Below are 23,976 nucleotides of genomic sequence, written 5' to 3'. Positions count from 1 at the left end.
CTGGCTCACTTGGGCCATCTTCTGGGATCATGTTCAGCAATTCCGGGCCCACCTAGAGCAGCAGGACAACGGCTTGTGCCCGGCCCTCCCCATGGACACCCAGCTGGCCCTTGCCCTGGTGAAGCTGGCCATGCCTGCCAGCTTCTGATACATCAGTCACCTGTTTGGCATGGGTGAGGCCACCATGGGCGAGGCTCCCACTGCTGGGGAGGCCATCCTGGAATTATGCAGTGCTCTCCAAGATGTGCTGGGTAACACGGTACTCCACATCAATGGCCCTGAGGGGGTGGTCATGGCATTCTGTGCTCTGGGATTTCCCCAGTGCATTGGAGCCCTGGACAGGACCCTGTCACCTGCCTGCCCCATGGAGACTGGCCCTACTACAGCTGCAGGGGATTTTACTCCATGGTGCTCCAAGCCTCCATGGACTACCATGGCCCATTTATGCATGTGAGCACTGGCTGAGTGGGCAGCACCCATTGATGCCTACATGTTTTGGAACTCCAGCCTGATGGGCCTGGAGAGTGTGTGCTTTATGCCGGGCAGGGGTGATGCATAAGGGGTGCACATGCACCCCTGAGTGTGGAGGTTCACCCCTTGCAAAAAAGGGTAGTCGCCCTTGTGGATGGTTGCTGCTTGCCACCCCGCTGCTGACATCACTGTCACCATCTGCAGGCGGTCCATGATCGCCCCTGGCTGCCACTGCCAGTCTGCAGGAGCTCCACACTTACTGCCACTGGGCTCCCACCACTGCCGCTGCACTCCTGCCGCCGCCAGCACAGCTGTGCACCCCCAGCTGTCGGGGGCATGCACCACTCATGGTGCCGGAGATGCCAGATCTGCATCTGGGTGCCGTCATCCCTCCTCTGCTCATTGGGAACCCTGCCTTCCTGCTCCAGCCTTGGCTGATGTAGCCCTGTGCTGGCCTCCTGGACCCCTGCCAGACCCACTTTAACCACTACCTGGGCCGGACCCACATCCTGATAAAGTGTGTCTTTACCTGCCTCAAGAGCTGCTGGTGCCCCCCCACCACCTGCCTCGAGTTTACCAAGGAGAACCTCCCCCAGATCATGATCGCAGCATGTACACTGCATAACATCTGCAAAGCTCAGAGGGAGGTCTTCCATGAAGCCTGGGTGGAGGAGGCATGGCAGGTGAAGGACATCTGGCAGCAGGACCACCACCTACAGTGGCAGGGGCAGTAGTGGGTCCGCCTCCCACTGAGGCTCCAGGAAAGCCATGCCCCTACCAGTGGGGGGCAGGGCACTGGGTGTGGAAGGCTTTAGCCAGTTTCCCACCTGCTGAACTGTCGAGCAGCTGAGCCCACAATCTTCCATTTTTCCCACAAGGATATTGTGGGATGCTAGATCAAAAGCCTTTGGAAGTCTAGGTATATAATGTCTACCTTGTCTCCCATGTTCAGGTGGCGAGAGATCTGGTCATAGAAAGAGATGAGATTGTTAAGACAAGACCTACTCGCAATAAAGCCATGCTGGCTGTCGTTCAGAATCTTACCTTCTATGAGCATATTGCACATAGATTCTTTAATGAACTTTTCCAGGATTTTCCTGGGGTTGGAGGTTAGGCTGATTGGCTTATAGTTGCCTGGGTCCTCCCTCTTCCCCTTCTTGAAGATGGGCACAATGTTGGCCTTCTTCCAATCCTCAGGGATTTCTCCTGTGCACCACGAATGCTGAAAGAGCTTTGCCAGGGGTTCCATGATGACCTCGGCCAGCTCCTTCAGCACTCTCAGATGGAATCCATCTGGTCCCACTGACTTGTCAATGTCTAGCTTTTCTAGTTGGTATTGTACCCACTCACCATCCACAGTGGGGAGGCTGTCAGTCCCAGCATGTCCCCTATGAGCCTTATCTTGCTTGACTTTCCACGTGGTCTGGTGAAATACCAAAGCAAAGTGGGCATTCAGAAGTTTAGTTTTCTCCCTGAATGTCGGTTACCAGCTGTCCCAAGGTGTTAAACCGGGGTCCCACACTTCCATTTGTTTTCCTTTTACTGCCTACATACCTAAACAAGAACTTCTTATTGTCCTTGACTTCAAAGAGAGTTGGAGAGTATTTTAGCTAATCATATCTCTTGCTACACTTCCTATCCTCTTCTCACTTCCAATGCAGGGAAGAGACAGTAAATCCACCCATCATGACCCCCACACAATGAAGATGTATCACATGGCCAAAGGGCAGAACATATGCCCTGACTGTACATCAGAGTGAGGATGGATTGTATAAGCAGTAGGGAAATCATGAGGATGGTTGTATTCAGGAGGTGTTGGAGCAGCAACAGCAAAAGGGCTGAATGCACAAAAGAACAGCAAAGCATCAAATGGTCATAGCTAGATTAAGGTAGGGCTGTTTAAAGCTATGCCTATAATGTTCTTTTTAAAATTAGTTGTGATTAAGAAATACTCAGGGAGGCATGTTTCCAAGCTAAAGTTCTCAAGTTCCCCATAGGGCTACCGCTATAATTTGCACAGCCATGTATTTCTTGTCTGTTTGATGAAAACAGCGAAACCGATCCAGGAATGAGGGTTATGAGAAGAAAAGCAGCAATGTTTTTTAGATAAGAAGCGTATACTTTGTGCTTCTGCTTCACATAGTAGAACATGTCTAAACTGGAATTATCTGATTGCCACTTAGCTAACATATTTGCATGTACTAGTCCAGATGCTCCACAGATATGGACGGTTACCTTAGTCTGAGCCTAGTGTAAATGACAGAGATTTGTATTTTGGGACAGATGTTTGTGGAGTGTCTAGTTATCACATGCTATCTAATAAGCAATGAATTAATATGGAGTTCAATCTTTAGTGTAGACAAAATCTTGAACAAGGCAGGAGATAGTCCAGAGAATGAAGCATGAAGGGCTAAAATAATTCATCCATCATATCTGTCTTATTAAGATGTTCCTAAGGTAATGTTTCAAAATAGCTAATTTAGTATCGTTTCTTGAGCTCACACAAATTAATTTAATAAATAAATGAATCTTAATAAATAAATGCACTTAATAAATAACAATTAATGGTAAGTGGCTAGCTAATTTCAATATGTAGTTCAAAAAGCTTTGCAAAAGTAATAAATATGGGCGTATTTGTCTGTATTCTAAGAATTTCTTTCCATAATAATCTGTTTACAATTTTTCCGTGTTGCTTGAGACTGCAACATCTTCAGCAACATTTGTTTTCTGGCCTCATTATAGTCTGTGGTGGAGTCACATTTTATAGCATTTGGAGAAGGTAATTAAAAAACATATGGTGAAACTATATAACTCTTCTTTCGCCTCTGCCTTTACAATATATAATTATTTAGTGGCAACATATAAGTAGTTTAGCATATAGATGGATATGAATTGATATAGAATGATCATTTAAATAGATACAGGAAACTTAAATTTTTAAATGTGTAATCCCCAATAGCAAATTGATCCATCTGGTTGTGAATGCCTACAATGTTATTGGGCAATCCTTTGCATAAAGGTGAAGGGATTACCCAATGTTTTATACAAATCGATTGGAAATTTCTATCACAAACCTTTTAAAGGATGAATATTTAAATTGACAATATTAAATATCACTTTAATTGAGCTGCTTTGAAATATTACAGAAAGGTGAGAGATGAGTAACAGCCACTCTAAGGACACAGAACTTGAGTGCTTTTGATGGGCTTCATGATTTTATATCTTGCTTGAACTAAATCACTGAGAACCAGATTTTGCCTGGCTCTGTTGTAGCTGTACTGGTGAAGTACGGGTAAAAAGGATGTCTTTCCATCTTAGCCTGCCAGTTTAAGGGCCAGGAAAAAATTGCGGTGGTGCACAGTAAAATGTGTCTTGGTGCTGTCTCTAAACTGATGGTTATATCACTTCTAGTGCTGAATTGTACCTAAATGGCACAGTTGATGTTCATAGATAATTGCTTGGATGTATAGGAAAGATATGAAACTGGAGTGTATTGATTATGTATAATTGGAATGTATTCCCTTTTTAATTGCCTAAATCTAGTTCTATGAAAACTACTTTGTTACATGAAATTTGGAAAAAAAATAATGCAAAGTGATTTAGTCAATATTTCTTCTGAAACAAAATTAATTTACATGTTATTTTAATGATTAATATAAATGCTTGTGCACTTTGGTAAGATTTCTACTCTTTCATTCTGTCAAAAATTTTTATTCAGAAACAGGTTTCTTTGATTTTCTGTTCCACACAGAAAGCATAAAGGTATAGTAGTAGCAAAAGAAATACTGGCTGAGCAGCAGGGTGACATTCAGATAATTAGCAGAAAAATAAGCTGGCTGTTGAAATCCATAGAAATCAAATTCCAAATAAGAACCAACATGTAAGGAAATTCTGAAGTAGCTATGGGGCTCTGGAAGGTCTTTTTATTAGATTTGTTTATAGCTATGGTTATTTTAAGAAGATTATAATGCTCTGATTAAGGGTTACTTGTATTTGCTGTTATAAACCTCTATTGTCAGAGGTTTCTCCTATAACTTGAAAAAAAATGTTTCCATGTGAAAATTGGCATACAGTGGCTCAGGATGAATAGTACTTTTTTCTAAAATTTGGGGAAAAACTTTTTGGCTGCTTCTGTGTTTGAGGGAGGCAAATACTTAGTGGTTTTATAGGCTTTTTGTTCTCCCTTGGCAAAGCCTAATACATGGGAAAAGCATTTTTTCCAGGCCCTTATTCTTTTATGTCAACTATTTCCTTTTTTTAATATTCAAAACATTGAACTTTTAGTAGTTGTTACTTTTTAATACAGCCAAAATATAATTCAATAAACAGCAATGACTCAATAGCTGTAAGAGCTACATTTTATATTTGGTTACAGATTAAAAAAAAAACATACAAAATGATTTAGTTGATATTTCTCTTGAAACAAAGTAATTTACATGATAATTAAACAGTCAATATGAATGCTTGTACATTTTGGTAAGATTTTGCTTGTCATTCTGTCAAAAAATACAGAGTATTATCATTTTTCTTTTTGATTTAGTTTGCTTATTAATGTCGTTTAGACCAGATGCAGTGGGGTTTCAAGTATTTTGCTGGAATGCTACTTTTTTGATGTTCAATGTTAGAGACCCTTTGGAAGTCTTCTACTTCAAATGATTCCTTTAGTCTGGGGAAGCATCTATTGAATGGGCAAGTTTTATCCTTTCCCATAAATCCATTATTCACATAGCTGCCACTATAAGCTATTTGTCTTCCTCCAAATTACTATAAAACTTCTATGATGTCAAATTATATCTAATAATAATATAACAACAAACAAAGAGACAAACAAGCCATGAATTCCTATGGAAAGAAATGGATGGCATCAGAAACCTCTTATGATTCATGTGGACCACAGGGATAAAGAGAAAGAAAGAGCGAGATAGGCTGGTATTTATGTTATGCTTAGTTATGCTTTTCTCTTCTCCCAGATGTGCGGGCCGGGAGCAGTCCGAGGCTTTCGGGGGCGCGCGGCGGGCTGTGGCCAGCAGCCCTGGCACGTGGGTCGGGGAATGCAGGGCGGCGGACTAGAATTAGGCATGGACGCGTAGCGGTTGATTAAAGATTATTTTACTTACACCATAGATGGTCGCGGTGCAGACAGGAGAAAACTTCGCTTAAGTTGCAGTTACAAAACTCGTACAAACAAGACCCGTAGAAAAACTCGAGCCTCTTGAAATAACTCGGAAAGAGCTCTGGATACACACACACGGAGTTTGCTAGGCTCCATGGAACGAAAGCGCGCAGGGAAGGATACGTCGAGGGATTAGGCGGCGACGGGGAGAGGCTAGAGGTTGATCAGGCCCCTATATCCTTCTTAAGGCACACGCTGGGTTTGTTAGGCTCTGCAGCGCTCAGAGTTCTTCACAAGATGTGAAGTCCTCCTTCTCCTCCTCCAGATGGTTGTGGAGTCCTCCAACTTGGGCGGAAACCGCTCAAGCCTCTTATATGGCTAGCAAGCCAATCGCTAGCCGCCACATGGGAATAATTTAGAAACAGCCAATAGTGGGGAACAAATTTGCATGTGGGTGGCGGGAACTCCTTTGCACCGGGGTTTTCTCTTTGCAACTGAGAATTGCACCGTGCAAAGAAAGCTCCTCGTGGCGGGAAATAATTCTGCAGTGCTGAAGCACACACAAAATCATACCCTTGGGTTATGACACCAGACAGTAGCAGATTATATTTTTTCCGTACTATGTTCAATGGGCCAGGGCCTGGGCCAGGTTTCCTAGTTTAGTACTCGTATGTAATAAGGTTTTCTATATCTTCATTATATCCAGAATAATTCTTCCATACCACTCATTTGAAAAGCTACGTCTTCATATGTAAAGTGATTCATTCTTTTCACAATTGTTAAATAGATGTTAACCAGGGAGCCAATTTGTCTGCATTATCTTATATTTTTACATTGTCACATCTCATTGCTTGATTGTCTCTCTAAAATGGCCACAATTGTCACTCTCTATGTTCTGCCCTCATAGCAGACCTAATGACCGCTACACAGTAGCATTGTATTGTATAAACACTGCTGAGGATTTGACTGTTTGATTTCAATAAAAGTTTTACCGCAGTAAGAACTGAACAAACATGTACAGAATTGTATCCACAGATTGAAATCACTAATGTGCTATGTACATATTTTCATATACTAGTTTAAGGCTTGGTTCATTCAATCTCTTTTAGTTCTCCTTATTTGCAGTTACAGCTTTACTCACAGAACAGCTGTGGCATTTATCTTGTAATGACAACTATTTGATAATCATGACAAAATCCAGATTTGTGTCCTTAATGCTGAAGTCTACCCATATTTTTGAAAAGAACTCTTAAAGAACAATAGTATGCAGCAAATGAAAGTTTTACCTTTACTTTTCAATAGGTTTATTTTCTCAGTGAGTGTGGGCTCAGTGCAGACTGACAATTTTTTAGCTTATTGGAGGTTGTTCATGACCACATACAGCAGTTTTTGATTGATTTATTTTTACTGGGTTTACATAAATGTACAGTCAATATATTGAAAAATTTTGTTATATTTCAGCTAGTATTGTGGATATTACTGCAATGAATTTAATCCATGGGTTACATATTGTAGACAATGCCCACTGAAATCAAAATGTTCCTGGGAGTCTTTCCAGTCTTACTGCAGAGAAAAACAGGAATCTACTTGCAACTACAGTGACATTACTAGTAAGAGTGGTTTGAAAGATAAGTATTCTATGTAGTGAATCCTATTAGAGTCGTGGTCATTTTTTTGTTGTTGCAGGAGTGACCTCTTGAGTCTTGTTCTGATTTCAGTGAAAGCTTTGCCTCCTGCATTCAGGAGCCTTCATCTCCTAGTTGACAGTTCAATTGTTCCAGTGGAATGCAGCTGCATGGGAGGTCATAGTCATGGAGGAACTGGCAGCCTCTCAAGCAGCTCAAACTAGTCCCATCAAGGTCATTAAATATTGAAATGAAGGTATGGGACTGGGCTCTACTTTTAGCACACTGCAGAGGAGAGTGCATCCCGCAGCTTCTGATAATTCATTGTCCTTCCATTCCCTTCTGCCCATTTAGGGCTGTGGCAGTATACTCAACTTTTGCCAGTGTTTAAAGACAGAATGCTTTTCTTTATAAACATTAGCAATTGTTAAACTCTTTCAAGACATTCTGTGAACATTTAATATCATTAAATCTTGTTAGACAGATTCAGAGTTCAGCCAAATAACAAAAAGGGAAAGTTTAATTTTCCTCTGCCTGCCTTTCGGCTCACATTTTTCCTTATTCCCTCCCTTCTTCCTTAGTTCTTCACAATTTCAACTTCATATCTTTTTAATCTGTTCTTACACCTGGGAAATTCTTCCTGTGTTGTCTGCCAAATATCTTATGTGTTTTTCGTTCCATCCCTGCTTAATACCCCTCACTAAAGCAGAGGTCTTCCTTTCACCTCTCTTGACTTCTGTGCCTTATTTTTGTCTGATTTATGGTCCAGTCTTGCAGACATTTACAAGGAGGGTAAATTTATGCAATGAGCTACTCACCCTTTAGCTGAAAAAATGGGGTCTTTGTTTTGAAAACTTTTTATGACAGAACACTTTTATTCTATTAAGTACAATGTTCATATATGGTGCTATCACCCATGAACCCATAACTTTTCTATAATGATAATTTGTGAATTTATAAAACGATGGTAAAGACATAAAAATAAGAAAGCATTTTACTGTCTTTTCTTGAGCCTAAGGTGTGTATACCATGGTCCCACAGATTTTTTTGTAATGGTGCCTACCCATGTGGGTGTTTTTACTATCAATGATTTAATAAAAGCAAATATAATACCCACTACATGTAAAAATTCTGTCTTTTATCTTTTAGCATATAAAATTTTCTGTTCTAGGAATACCAGAAGTCTGAACTTCCTGAGTACGTAAAGATAATAGAAGTTGGGCCCAGAGATGGATTGCAAAATGAAAAGGTGATTTTTATACAGATAAAGCAGCATTGTTATAATTTGCACAATGTTTTTATTCTAATGTATCTGGTTGGCTATTATACATGGATATTTAAATGCAATGACAAACCACAGCTTCTGCTTGTTGTGTTAAAAGTTTGCTTTGCTTTGCTATTATATTGCTCACCATCTATATTTCTATTGCTAGTTGAGTTCAGTTGCTGTGTTGTGGACACAAGCTAGTAAGTGTTCATGCCATGCCTCACACAAACAGGCACCAACCGACCCTCATTGGGCCCTTCAGTGTGACTGTAATACTAAAGTTTCTGTGCAACGTTTCTGGTTTCAGATATAATCCACCTAAAGTTGTGGGATGGGAACTGGATAGTGTCTTTATATAAGGGGAAGAAAAGTGAGCTTTATACAATTCCCCTGATTCTTCACAATACCCCAGAATTGGCTATTGTTTCCACCAACAGTATAGCAGACTTGTGCATTATTTTTACTTGTTCCCTTGCTATGATTGGAATATTATGATAATGAACAAATTAATTACTTCAGCTTTTTGGCTTACTTGTAACTAGTATGCCATATTAGGGCATACAAATAGCGACTCAGAGTTTTGTTGGATACGGTGGGATATAAACCTAAAAATAAAATCAAAATTAATAACAAATATTAAGTACAGTAACTGATTCCTAGGTCCCTCCCTATTTGGGAGACACTTCATTACTATCCCTGCTGTTACTCATAAACCCATTTGTGAGCAATATGGAATGGTGTCTTTAGATGTCATTGCTTACAAAGAGTATCTGGTCATGGTTTAAAGTAGTGTTCCTTGTTTTGTATTACGGACTTTTTATTTGTAAAAGATATTTATTGCATAACATATTTTGCATGCTTTATGTTCATAGGTCATAGTACCAACTGATATAAAAATTGAGTTAATCAACCAGCTTGCCAAAGCAGGATTGCCTGTCATAGAAGTGACCAGTTTTGTTTCCTCAAAATGGGTACCTCAGGTAGGTAAACTGCATGTTTAAGTGGAATTCTGAAATCAAACGAGTAGTCATAAAAACTCAACATTGTTGAATTTTTTCACATCCTAACTTACATTATATGTGAAAAAGAAGGTGGAATTGAGCTAATCTGTTTTGTAAAATAATCTGCTGCAATACTACTGTCACAGGCCGGCTGGGCACTGTGAGCGTATCAATTTTATCACAGGCCAACTGGGCTGTTTGATTCAGTTTTGGATCGAGGAGGCAAAATTGGGAGTGGAATAAAGGCAAATTTATTATAGCTTACACACACACAACAGTTAACAGAAAGATAAATGCGATAAGCAGATAAGGCAGTATAAAAGAGCTGATAGTAAATAATAACAACAGATTATAATAACAGATAGATAGATAGATCAATCTGTCACAGGCCAACTGGGCACTGCGAGGGTATTAGCCACACTGGGCTGTTCAAAACAACAAATAGACAGACATGGGTTGGCAACTTATTGATAGTCCCTCAATGCCAGGTGTGCGCCAAGTGATTCCAGCGAAGTCAGGTGTCCATGATGATTGATGCTGTCAGAGGGATTACCGGGGAAGGTCCCTTGCTCAGGATCCAACCCTCACTCACACGGGGAGTCTGGGGTCCGGGCATGGGACAGAAATGACCGTTCTGTTCTCTCCTTCCTGCTGGTTACCTGATGCATGTGTTTTTTATACCTAGTCTTATGTTAATCTGTTGGCCTCAGGGTCACTCACAATGTTGCCCTATAGCTGTTACCCTGTGGGACTGAAAGGTGTTAAAATTATCATAAAAGGTTACTACTCAGACTCAGGTTTATCCAATAAGCAAATTATGATGCAGCACCTTTAGGTTTTAAATTGACATCGCTCCGCCTAAATCCCAACCCTTTTTAGGCTTCATTTGAATATGCTTTCTTGGGATATGCTTTCCTGGAATGTGTTGGGTGTGCCAAGCAGTTGGATCCAGTTTTTATCATTAAGGCTGAACCCTGAGCAAAAAACCGTTAGGCCAGCTAATCTCATAGCTACAGTTTTGCCTGTGGGGCCCAGTCAGTTCCATTTTGGTTTTCATTTTGGTTAAACTTGTGACAGACAAGTTACATTTTCAGTTTAGAAACTTATAAGCTAATATTAACTAATATTACCTGTTTAGGCAAAATACCAAATGCCTCCAAGAAGCACATATTATTGCTTATTAATCCCTCTGGTTCTGGCTGTCACATACCACTCACAGTTCAAAAGCCTTAGATTTCCACCTACTCCATAGAAGACTAGGTACTAAGGTAGCCAAACATTGAAGTACCTTTAAATATTTGGATCTTCCAGTCTGCTTTTTAGGGTGAATTCCAGTGACTAATACTGAGGTCTTGTAACATGGACGCTTTATTTCTCTTGGGCATTTGGAACTGGGTTTTAAAACTGAAAAAAACTGTTGGTGTCTATATGGATTTTTGGCGTCTTGGATGATCCAACAAAGAATGAAGGTGTTTCAATGCTGAGTCTTGTATCACCTATTTTTTAACTGCCAGGAGGCATAATGGAATCTACAGCCCTGAGTTAGGTATCCAGCCTTCTTATAAAATGCCTGAAGTTAATTGTTTCACTCGCAGTGAATGTGGAGCTGCCTAAGCTAATTTGTAGGACATGCTGAAAAGGAACTGAGTGTTAATTCTAGCCTGCAGAAAGAAACTTTCCTACTCTCAGGATTCACAATCCTAAACTCTTTTCTGGAGTTAAATGCCTAATCCAGCTCTTTTAAAAAAAATATGGGTAGGAACACCCTTTAACAAATGGTGCAAAACAAACACCAACAGACTCTTCCTACTGCCTGAATAAGGTTGTTTGTGTCTGAAAGCTTGCAAAGAACAATTTTTCCAACTATTTAGTTGGTCTAATAAAATATATCACATATACCCAAAGAACCATCTGCCTAGGTCCAGTAGTTGAGCATTTACCTAGGATATGGGAGGTGTGGGTTAAATTTATTTGTTTGTCTGAGAGGATTTGAGCCTGTATCTGGAACATGAATGCTCCAAAATGATATTCTAGTGTGAAGCTCTATCAAAGCTTTTCCATTTAGCCTGGAATAATTAGTCCCTGGGCTGGAGAGATGTGATAATGGATAGGGAACTTGCCTGCAAAGGGGCAGACTTAGGTTCCAGTCATTGCTATAATGAATATTTAGATATTTTTAATTAAGTTGTCATTGGAGCAGGGACTGAAATTTCAGGCTATGTACAGGCAATACATTTCTACTGGGAGAACTGCCACTCTCCTAGTGAAACTAGGGCCCCTGGCATATGTTCATTTTATGGCCTGATGATATCTGATTCCATATCCCAACAAAAATGCATGGCAGTATATGTGATTTTAGGATAAGGTATCAGATCCCAATTGTGCTTGCCAGTACAAGGGGAGCCCAGGGTCCCAGGCTCCTACTGAACTACCAAGTTGAAAACTAGGTGGCTGTAATATGACTGAACAATTTTAGGTCCCAGGCCTGGGACCACAATGCAGCCAGTTCAAGACTCCAGTGCAGTCTTTGGGCTGGGATAATCAGCTGATTGTGAGTCTCAACTACAAGATTGCACCAGAGGTGGTTCAAAACTCAGATGTAGTCCCAGGGCTGAGACTAGCAATCAGTTGATCCCAGCCCTAGAACTGGGAGTCTTGAGGAGCTTTGGTTATACTATCATACGTTCAATTGAAGGTGTGTTGGAAACCAGTCACAAAAATGTTACAGATCCTTTGTGGAATGGTGTTGTATTTAGTATCCTGTTTTGTCACACCTTTAATTCCTTGACTATGTAGCAGATGCAATTTGTGATGTGATTAACAGGTTAATTGCATCTTAGTTGTAATGTTTGCTAGGGACCTAGGGGCATGCAAGTATTGATTCAGTTTCTCCTAGGGGAAAGATCTCCCCTGCAAAAATGATCTCCCCTGCATCTTTACATCTGGAAGATCTCCCCTGCAAAAAGACTTTCAAAGGAATGAACACCTGTACCCTCCTTTTCTGGTCCAGTCCAGGAGGGAAATCAAGCAGCAGGGCGATGCTGCCTCGGCTTCATAAGATAAAGAACTTGCCTAATTTGGGGAATGGGCTGGGGGAACATTGCCCCACTGCTCCACTCCCTTGCTGGTTCAGTCTGTTCTGGGGAATGGGCAGGAGGCTTTACCCTAGTGCTCTGTCCACTGCACTCATAAAACTGCAAGCAGATCAGAGGAACAGCATCCAGTTGCTCCCCACTCATTCCCAAGCTTGGGGGTCTTTTCACACGATTCCACTCCCAGCTGGGCCTGAAAGGAGTAGAGTAGCTGCTATACTCCTTCCTTCCCCAGATCTGTGTCACGCTGGTCTGGAGAAGATGCGATGAGCAGGGGAGAAAATGTAGCTGCAGACAGAATGTCTCTACTGCTCCCTCTCCAAGAAATATTTCTAAAGGTGAACATTTTTCAGAAATTTCCACCTCCTAGAAATGAACACGTGTTCCAGGCCTAAGTATTTCCAAGAGGTGAGTGCAGAGAATCACTAAGTCATAGAGCAGAGGTGGGCAAAATATAGCTTGCAGGACAGATTCAGCCTGCCAGGCAATTCCATCTAACCCACCATAAGCCCCCTGTAAACCCTAATCCTCGCTGCCCCAATGAAAGCCAGTCTCCATGCAGGAGGTGCGGCCCTGGTTGCTAAGCAACCAACCCTCACCTCAGCCTGGCCTTTGGGCATCCCGGGGCCCAAGTAAGAGAGTGCTGGAGACAAGAAGCCTCTACATGGCAGAGGCTTTTGCCTGGCCACCCCATGGCTGTTTCCAGCCTTCCTGCTTGCAAGTCAGGAAATTCCCACTGGGCTGGGGGCCAGGGACTCCTGTTGAGGGAAAGAGGGCTGGGAGTGCAGGGACCCAATGCTGTGGGGTGAGGCTGGACTGGCCCTGCACGCTGCAAGAGTGCAGGGTTTGCATGCTATGGGGCTGGGTGGAGCTGCCCCTGCATGCTGCCACTATATGCAGCTGGGGACTTGGGAGGGAGTGCAAGAGCTGCATGTTATAGGACCAAGTAGCGACCGGGCTGTTATGGGACCAGGCTGGCCCTGCAACCTGCCACCATGTGTGGCAGGAGACTCAGGTGGGAGTGCTATTGTGCCAGGTAGGGCTGGCCCCACATGCTGCTGCCATGTGCAGCCAGGGACTTGGGCAGGAGCTGCATGTTATAGGGCCAGGTGGGGCTGGCCCCACATGGTGCTGCCATGTGTTGCTGGGAACTGGGGTGGGAGCACAGGAGCTGCAGCTATGGGGCTGGGTGAGGCTGGCTTTGCTTGCTGCCGCCACCTGCGGCCAGGGACTGGGGTCGGAGAACAGGGAGCTGTGTGCTATGGGGCTGGGCGGGGCTGGCCTCACTCACTGCCACCACATGCAGATCCAGGGACTCGCACACTGCAGGGATGCCAAGGACACCCTTCCTCCTATACACACACACCAACACCTTCCCACACATACGGCCCCCAAACACACGCATACCCTCCCACACCGGCACACACTCCCACAGCCCTCCATCCCCACCATATCCGCACACACAAACCCACATACCCCCACTCCAACCACATACCCCACACCCACACCACTTCACATCCATTCCCCCACATACCCTACCCACCATAATCTCCCCCACATACACCCTTTTACCACCACATACAATATACAAGAGTAAGACTATATTTTTACCTATTATGCAATTCCTTCTAGATACACTATGCAAACACACACAAATCAGGACAAAATATTTTTTTAAATAAAATTAAAATAAGTTTAAGTAGCCATTTGATTTTTTAGTATATGATTAGGTTTTTTTTCCAGTTTCAAGATGGCAACCTCCACCCCACAAAGGAGTACTTCTGGGGTAAAGAGAGGGACTTCTGATGGCAAAGGTCAGGGGTTTGGGGCAGGACTCCTGGTCCCAAGATGGTGACCTCGACTTCAAGATCCTCAGCTTCAGGAAAGCTGACTTCCGGAAGTTCAGAAGGTTTGTTGGTGAGGCCCTGAAAGATCATGATCCAACAGGGAAGGGAGTACAAGATGAGTCTAAGACACGATCCTAAAAGCTCAAGGGAAGTCCATTCCAGCCCACAGGAAAGGTAGTAAAAGGGCTGGGAAATCCCCCTGTGTAAACTGGGAACTCATAGACCATCTTAATTTTAAAAGAGAAGCCTATAGGGGTTGGAAGACAGGAAATACCTCTAAGGATTATGTATTGCTGGCCCGCATCTGTAGGGAACGGACCAGAAAAGCCAAGGCCAAAACTGAGCTCAAGCTGGTTATGGGAATCGAGGACAGTGAAAAGTCCTTTTTTCAGATACATAGAAAGTCAAAAGAAAAATAAGGGCAACATTGGACCCCTGCTGAATCAAATGGGGCAGCTGACAACTGACACCCAGGAAAAAGCTAATCTCCTCAATGATTATTTTGTGTTGATTTTTCACCAGCCCAAGGGGACCACCCTCCCTGACATGGCACAGGATTACGAGGGTACAGGTGAGCATACACCTACATTTGGTAAAGACCTTGTGAGGGAACACTTTGAGAGGCTGGACACTCATAAATCAGTGAGCCCAGATGAAATGCACCCAAGAGTGCTAAAAGAGTTGGCTGACATCTTAGCTCGGCCATTGGGAAGGATATTTGAGAACTTGTGGCACTCGAGTGAGGTTCCTGAAGACTGGAAGAGAGCCAATGGGGTGCCTATCTTCAAGAAATGAAGGAAGATCCAGGGAACTTCAGGCCAATCACTTTGACCTCAATCCCTGGAAAGATCTTTGAGAAATTTATCAAAGAATCCATCAATAACAGGCTGACAGAAGGTGCCATTCTGAGAGACAGCCAACACAGCTTCATTACGGGTAGGTCATGCCTGACAAATCTCATCTCCTTCTATAACCAGGTGATGTGTCACCTGGACAGGAGGGGAGAGGTTGATCTCATATATTTTGATTTTAAAAAAGCTTTTGACTTGGTCTTCTACAATATCCTTGTGGCAAAATTCAGGGACTGAGGCCTTGGCATCCTCATGGTCCGATGGCTGGGGAACTGGCACTGTGGTCAGAGCCAGCTGAAATAATTGCCCGGCCCTGCCATAGAGTCACATGTTCTCTGTCTTCCAATGAAGTTACACATTACATTTGGACCATACTAAGGGCACTTAAAATGCAAAGGTGCCTATACATTTGCAGCACGTTGGAACAAACTCTATTAATTATGTCTGCTGGAGTGTGGTAATTATTGCGTTCCAGCAGACTCCACTGTCATATGTATCAGCATCCCCGTACTGAAAAATGGCAGTGGGCATGCTTTAATGAAAGCTTATTCAATGGGCTTTTGTTAAAGTACCTCCACCACCATTTTTCAGTGCAGGGATGGTGATACACATTATGTTCCGGGTGCATTAATTGCAGCGGCTCTTAGAGCCACTCTAATTAAAGTGCCCCAAGTGTCTGCATGTTAAAGCTTGCTAACTTGTTAACTCTGAGCATCTCAAAGTTACACCACTGCAAATGAGGATTAACTGTGGGTCATGTTAGGGTAACTCCAGTCTGCTCTGTGGAAATAAAACAAATAATTTGCAGTCCTCCAGCATCCCAGGATACCCCACTCCCAGCCAGCCCCATTCAGAGCAGGGATAGAGTTCAGGTGTCCAGGCTCCTAGCCATGCTCTTGCTCTCCAATCCTCTAGTGGTAAGTCAGAGCTGTGCAGACAAGAAATAGTATTAACCTTTCATGTGTGTGCAACTGTTCACACCATGGAGGTGTAACTTTGTACAGATTTAATATGGTTCAAGTATATTTCACCCTTTTTTCTGTTGCCCAGTGAATATATAATTATTCCGTCCGAAACTGAAAAGCTGAAAGAAACTCACACTGCAATACCCTGTACCTTTGTTTTTAGAGTATTCACCCAAAGCAGCTGTGGGTTTCAAACCCCTCAGGCAGAAAAGGGATTTGAGGATCAAGCATTTTGGACTTAGACACCTAAACACTTAGTTACATACCTGACAGTACACAAATACAGGGTCATTTGAAACTCATTTTTTGTATTGTGATGATGGCCACAGACAAAGATTATTGTGCTTCAACCATGCTAGCTTGTATTAGATTTGGATTTGAATGGATTGCCAGGGATATTTTTAAAATCTTTTGTTTAAAAAGCCAGGTATTATTTTTCATTAAAATTGTACTTACTATGTATTTGTAACAGACAGAAATAGTTTTGCAACAGTACCAGAGTGCAGCATACATACGACTGGAATTTAGACATGGAACTACACAGGCTATTTACAACCATGAGTATGTTATTAGAAAATGTCTTTGAAGGATAAATACTTGAAGAGCAACAAAGAAAGAGGGAAACTATTTAAATTTTAACTATCATTTGTTGCCCATCTTCTGTTAAAGTATGTGGAAGATATTTCGGTTTTAAACTAGAAATACATCCTTGGGGTTAGATTGTGCCTCAGATACTCCACTGAGAGAAATGTATGGGAGCCTTGTGTCCACTTAGGCACTGGCAAACAGGACAGTCTGATTTGTATGAGGGAGCCTGCTGTACCCTCATATAAATCACGGTAAAAGAGGTGTTTTGAGTTACTCCCTCCTGTCCAGCACAATTTGAGAGTTCTTAGCGAGTTGCAGAATGCCTCCTTGTCTCCCTACTGGGGTGGCATGCTTATAAGCCACAAGACGGTAATACAGTATAGCGCTAGTCTGCTGTAAGCTTTCAAACTGTTCACATGAAAAGCTCTTACTGTACCATCACACTTCAATGGTTAGAGTATCAGAGAATAATGTATGTTTTTTTAAATGTTAGGATGAAAAGCCTAAGGCAAACATGGGTCTGTTTTTCTTTCGTTCTTTCTCTCTTGTTTAATTCCTTCCTTTTCCTGTGACCTCTCTGGAACAGCAAATTTAGCTCAGACTTGTCAGATTTGAAAAAAAAGAACAATTCCTTCTTATCTCAAATTAAAGTCTGAATATTTTGTTTTAATGGCTTACACAATGCTTAAAATAGTTCCTATTAAATGATAAGGTGGTGTTGCTTTGAGAGGGAGTGCAGTCTTGATTATGTCTTTTCTTTCCTCCCTTTTTTCTTTTCATAGGTCATGGGAATAGAATCCCCGGTTATGTTTAGATCACTCATTCACTTATTTCTTTTTTTAGTATTTTAAAGCTCTTTTATGGTTTCCCTTCTACTGTTTGGTTTGGCACAGAATTTATAACTGAGAAAAGCCAAAAGAAAAAGTTCCACAGTAGCAAGGTGCCATGTAAAACAGGATCCCACACCTATAATCTAAATGGCCAAGAATGATAAATATCTGCCATTAAAAAGCTTATTTTTAAAAGAATTTAGAAAAGGAATATTTTACTACAATTTAAAGTCTAATAGCATGCAGTGTATGTTAAAATAAGGCTTTACTTATAGGATCCAAGGGGTCCAATATCAAGGGGGCAAAGGTAACACACAAAACTTTATTTGGAATTGGAACCAGTTTTCATAGTGGTTGTTGGTATCATTTCAGTTTGTTAATATATTTTAAATCATGCTGTAACTTTTGGTGTGGAATTAGCTCCAGTATTTAACATTTAATTAATTACTTGGTGTCAGAGGCTTTTTCGTAATCTGAGAAAGGTTGATACTATTTTTATTAGGTTAAGGACTGAAAATTTGTGCTTACAGAAACGTCAATTTAAAAAATGCGTATTTTGTAGGTGCTCATTACATGTTAGGTGATCACACTGATTTACTTTACATGGAAACCATAATACAAATTACTTAGTGCCAGCATTTGATCCCTGACAAAGACTAAATTATGCGCATGAATATGGGCATGTCTATACATGCACCCCACTGCACAGTTGGTACTAAAGCAAGTACTAACTGACTGCACAGTACCTGCCATAGCAACGATCTATGGTGACGTAGCACCTCATGTAGGCATGCCTTATATGTAGGTGTTGCTTGAGGCTACAAAGAACATTTTGGAGCTATATGTCATCTCTGCACAAACATTTATTTAGGCATAAATTTAAACAGATTGTTGGTGAATCTCTTTTCTCTGCATTTTTTAAGATATGCTTATTTTTAGAAGAAGCCAGAAAAACATGGCTCTTCTGTTCCTTTATCATTATTTTCTTTGCCAAAATAATGTTTAATAAGTTAATGAAGTAGCCCTGTTGCAACAGTCAAGTCCTGAACATAAGCTGTGTGGACTGATCATTGTGTCTTGCTAATCATTATAAATTGATAATGCTTTGATTGTGCATTCAGGCTAAGTTGTGTAAAAGACCTTGTATAGCACAGATTTTGTATTACAGCTTTGCAAAACTGTGAAATAAATATCATATCAACCTTAATTTCCATAAAGATTGGGGACTTGGTTTGGAAAACTCTGGCTATAAACAGGTATAATCTTTGGAGCAGGATCAGCTGTACCCGGATGTGTCCACTTCTTTGGTGTCCACAGACATTGCCAAGGCCTGAGACTAGCAGGGTACTGAGACCAGGAACAGCAGGCCCCTGCTGCTCCCAGAGCTTCAGAGTGCTTATCCTGTGGACAGTGGCCCCAGGTGCTGTGTCTCAGACAGGAGCACAGCAGCAAGATATGGGCACTGCAGAGGAGAAGTAGAGTGAGGAGAAGTGACAGCAGCAGAAGCATTCCCTGTGACATGGTGGGGAAAAGTGGCAGTGGTATAATGGTCTTGGTATCTGCCCAGCTCTGATCCACACTGGGTCATTCTGGCCCATAGCCTGAAAAGTTTACAAATTGCTGGTTTAGCTTAAAACACATGCTGAAGCTACATTTTAAACATACAGCATTTGATTTCCAAGAATTGCATCCTTGATTCAATTCTAGTAAAAATTAACAATACATTAGCATAACTCATGATATGCATGTATGTTGCACAGATATGTTTATTAATCCTATGTTACATTTAACTATTTAAAACAATAATCTTTTATTTGATACAATAGTTTGCATTGCATGGTTCATGGTAAATAATTCACTCCATTTTTCTATACCTATTACCTTACATCATTCATTCCCTTCATCCCTCATCTTTTTTCTGACAAGAGAAGCAAGGAAGAGAGAGAAGTGTGAGAAAGCAAAAAAGGCGGACCAAATCAATGTAAATTATCCCAATCTGGATTTCCCTGTGTATTTCACCTTTCATTTGTAAGATCCTTGGGTCAGGGGCAATATTTATTCATGGTATAATATTGCACAGTTTATGCTAAAGACATGAAAACAGTAAGGGACAGGTGGACATGTAGGAGGAACAACGAAGTGGCTATAGAGTATGAATCATAATTAGCTAGAGTGAAGAGTGTAATGAGCAAACCAGGTGGACAGATGGAAGTTGATCGGGACTTACTGGAACAGGTTGAAAAACCTCAGTTCAGTTGACAGAAAAGCTGAGTATATGAAGTTGATTATTACGTAAAAGGTTCTGGAGTCTGTCTGATTGGGCCCGCTCTTCATAAACAGTTAGTCAAGCTCTGTACCTTCTTCTTTCAACACCTTTTCCCAGTGTGCTATTAAATTAACTTTTCAGGATTTGAAATATTAAACAATTACATGTTTCTATTGCTTTATTTGGAAGCAGTGTTCCCTCTAAGCTGCGTGTCACGCGCGGCTGCGGGGGCACACCTGTGCGACTGGGCACGCTGCACAGCTTGGAGGGAATGCTGTTTAGAAGATCCCATGGGCTAAGTACAGACAGTCAAAAACCTGAGGCTGAATGGATTCAGTCTTTGCAGGTTAATTTAAGCTGCAAAGATTGAAGCAGTAGGCAAATGAACAGACATTCACTTGTAATTCAGGAAATTCAGACACATACCTGCAGTGACTCAAGCCCAAAGCTAGGGGACACTGGATCACAGCTGTCTGGCAAGTGGCTAGCATGGGCTGCATGGGCTGCATGTTTGCTTCCTCTTCCTGCTGCCCCTGAGGTCTCTGGGATTTACAGTCCACAATCATAAAAGCAGGACTCTCCAGGGTTGTTCATCACTTCCTCTTCCTGCTTCCAGGTGCCTCTGGGATTTGTAGTCCACAGTCACAGCTAGTGTTAAGTAAGACAGCAGGGAAAAGGGCAGCTCTGTACTCAGAGGAAGCTCTGTACTCAAGGGCAGTTCTGTACTCAGTTTAATCCTCCCTGGTCTCAGACTCCAGCTGCGGTTTGCCTGGGTTGGCTAGTGAGCCGGCCAGTGAGTCCGCTCTCACTGCTCCAGCTAGGAAGCAGAGGAGTGAGGCCAGCCCAATTCTGTGGAGTAGACAGCCAGTCCAGCTCAGGGCTGCAGAGCATGCTGGGATTCTGAGAGACTCTGATTTAACTTAAACCACAAAGGGGACTGGGACAGAAGTTTCATTAAGCAGTTTGACCTAAATCAGTTAAGTCTGATACTACATTCAACCAGGTTTATCTTAAACCAGTTTCAGTCATTTTGAAGGTGATTTAAGTACACTGAACTTTTGTTCTGTTACAGGTTTAAACCAGTTTCTGATCACGTAAACCTGTTTATGCGTAACTTCTGTCCCTAGCCCTGAAGATGGTTCAAATAATTTGAAAGAAATCAAGGATTAATTTAACACCAGGGCACACATTATTGTGTACTAGGAGCCTTTAATGGTGTGAAAGCAAATCTAAACAGCAGTTGAAACCATATTATTCAGTTGCATCTTTTGAAATCTCAAAGCCTTTAAGACATGAAATATGAGGAATATGTTAAGTTTATTGTTTCCAGACATGGATATCATTCAAAAGTACTGATTTCTTTTTTCACTTCATTCAGTTGAAATTTTCTGGCAATGATCCTGTTATGGTATAGCATTAACAGAAATTACTTAATTTGATTAATGATCTTCTTGAGTAATTGACTGAACTATCTTTAAGCTTGAGTGGGGAAAAAGATAACTGTATCAGAAAAAAACATGAGGGTCTCCTGAGAGTGAAGCAACCTGCATGATTTGGCATTGCTAATAAAAACAAAATGTTAGAATAATATACTTTTCTTTTTTTTCATAACTTACTGTTTTAATAATGTAACAATATTTTATGAAGTTTGAAATGAAGAAAATCTAGGGGCTTTAGGAAGTTGCATTGTGCAATTCAGAAGAGCTGTTTAAGTCATTATTAATCATGTAAGTAAGGATGGCAGTATTGTCTATGATAAAGAATGCTTGACAGTCCCTATGACAAGACCCTGCTTTCCATTTCCGCAAATATAATTGCTTTATAATCATTTCCTAAATTTTTTGCTTCTAGATGATTTGTTTGGAAAATTCCAGCCAAAATTAGTTCAAGATATTAGTTTTTCCATTAGCTCAAGTGGCAGAGTTCTGCATGGGGGTTTAAAACTACATGATCTCATAATATATTTTCTACCTAGCTGCTGCCTCATTCAGAATACAGGACTAGCCAGTGTACACGTAGGGCATGTCTACACCATATTGGCAACATGCCATACCTGGGAGAGCCTGAACCACATCTTGCTGCTGGAACACATGCTTCAAATATAGGAGAATGATGTTGAAGATGCACTGGAGCAGCCCCAGTGGGTTCTTTCAAGCATACTAGCTCATCCGCACCCCACACACAGATCTGGGGGGGCACAGATTCCCCCCTACCCCCCTAGGAATGCATGCAGCAGTGGGGAGCTGGCCCCCTGGATGAGCTGCCCACAGCCCTATCCCACTCCCTGTTGGGGCCTCTGGGCACACATTCTAGCCCCAGGTAGCTGCCCCAGCCCTGCCAACTTCCTCCCTTCCTATGGGGCCCTCAATCCCCCGCCCCCCCCCCAAGACTTACCTGCAGGACCTGCTTTCCATGCTGCCTCGTGGCCATGTGCATATACGTGCACATGGGGCCCCCTCCCTGACTGCCCTCCTCCTATTCCCCCTAGCCCCTTTCAGGCTGGAACTCTACCAGCCTACAGAGAGCTCTTTGCAAAAGTGCAAAATCTGTGTTTCTCTATTAAAATGAAAAATCTGTGTTTTTCTCAGGTAAAAAGGGAAAACCTTGGTTTTTTATGTATTTTTTTTTTCATGGGAAACGGAAAACCCAGATCCCTGATTACAAGATTTCAGTGACTGGGACTGTAAGTAGAGCACCAGGCTTATAAGACTTGGGATAAAAACTTGCAAGCTTAGCAAAGATAAAACAATCTGTTTAGAAAATGGCTTGGAAATGAGTGAAGTTAGTGTCATAATGTGTGATTGGTATCAGGATCAGGTGAAAAGGTTGGGGGAGCGGGCAACAGAAAGAAAGAGAGAGACACAAGAGTGAAACAATGGATGAGAAGAAGGAATGCACAAGAGAAGAAGAAACAGGGCTAAAATGCATGATGCCTTTACACCAGGGTAATCAGACTGGGACACTGGTATAAACAAAGAGCAGACGCATATGTGATGCATACTTCTACACTGAATTGAATGTGGTTTATTTCTGATTTATCCCAGGGAAATTCTAGGTATTTATTGCACATTTATTTTGATAAGTAAAGTGAATATTTTATAAAATGTCATTTACTTACCCATACCTGAGTTAACAAGAACAGCTACTGCTACAGAGAGAATATGTCTATGGAGTTGTAGAATTTAGGGGAAAGGTTTGGAAATGACTATTAGTATTAAGGCAGGGTAACCTGTATTGTTGGGACAAAACTATTATTAAGTCTGGAAGGGACTGATGATTTTTGTTTTACTTTATTTTGAATGTGTTTTCTTTTTGGTCTTTGGAAGTGGACAGCTTATTATAGATATTTGCTTTAAAAACTGAACTCAATATTATCTATTTTATCAGGAAATATGGTCCTATGAAATTCTATAAAGCGCTTAAGAGAACTCTGTTAACCAGAAACATGCTATGAAAGTTTAACTTTACAATATTAAGAGAACACACTTTATTTTTCAGAGTATTATCCATGTTGCTATTATTAAAGCATCACTATACAGGTAAATAAATACCTTATTGAAACCAGCATTTTAAAATTCTTTGTGCATCTTTCAAGCTGTCAAAATACAATAGCACCAAGTATAGACAATTATTTTGGAAGATGTGTATTTTGTTTTCAATATTGTGGTAAGCAGAATTTTCTAAGTTTATAGTTTATAGCAGCATTTCCCAAACTTTTTATTATCTATGTTCCATTGCCACTCTCACAGCCACTCTTCTACCCCTTTTACTTCTGCCACTCATTGATGCTGGTTCTTTCTATTGCTGATTCTTTCTACTGCTGATTGTTGCAACCCTGAAAAAGATTTCAGGTTCTCCCATAGTGGGTTGTGTTCCACAATTTAGGAAGCACTGCTTCAAAAATGTCATGCTAATATTAACAGTGTGACACTGGAAAGTAGTTGAAACTCAAATACTGTCACATTTTAAAACTATTATATTTTGAAGGAAAATGTCCTCTCTGTTCTTAAAGAATGGCCTTGCAAATTCAGAAAAAGAATGAGAGCTAGGCAGATGAAAG

General features: G+C 41.5%; 1 protein-coding gene across 4 annotated transcripts in view; it reads left to right on the top strand.

Moving 5' to 3' along the window:
- The window catches only part of HMGCLL1 (3-hydroxy-3-methylglutaryl-CoA lyase like 1), a 158,204-nt gene that overhangs the window by 28,235 nt on the left and 105,993 nt on the right, over positions 1–23,976 (top strand). For 3 of the 4 annotated variants that reach the window (XM_019497033.2, XM_014605349.3, XM_019497040.2), the window contains exons 2-3: positions 8,381–8,458; positions 9,349–9,456. In XM_019497033.2, the coding sequence (XP_019352578.1) occupies positions 8,381–8,458; positions 9,349–9,456 (186 nt within the window). Of the gene's footprint in view, positions 1–8,380; positions 8,459–9,348; positions 9,457–23,414; positions 23,456–23,976 lie in introns of those variants that run through there. The other variant, XM_019497054.2, reaches the window with a different exon arrangement.

This window comes from Alligator mississippiensis, chromosome 1 (assembly GCF_030867095.1).
Source record: "Alligator mississippiensis isolate rAllMis1 chromosome 1, rAllMis1, whole genome shotgun sequence".
NCBI lineage: Eukaryota > Metazoa > Chordata > Crocodylia > Alligatoridae > Alligator > Alligator mississippiensis.
Note: the sequence above shows the minus strand (reverse complement) of the source record. Positions and strands in the feature narration are given on the sequence as shown.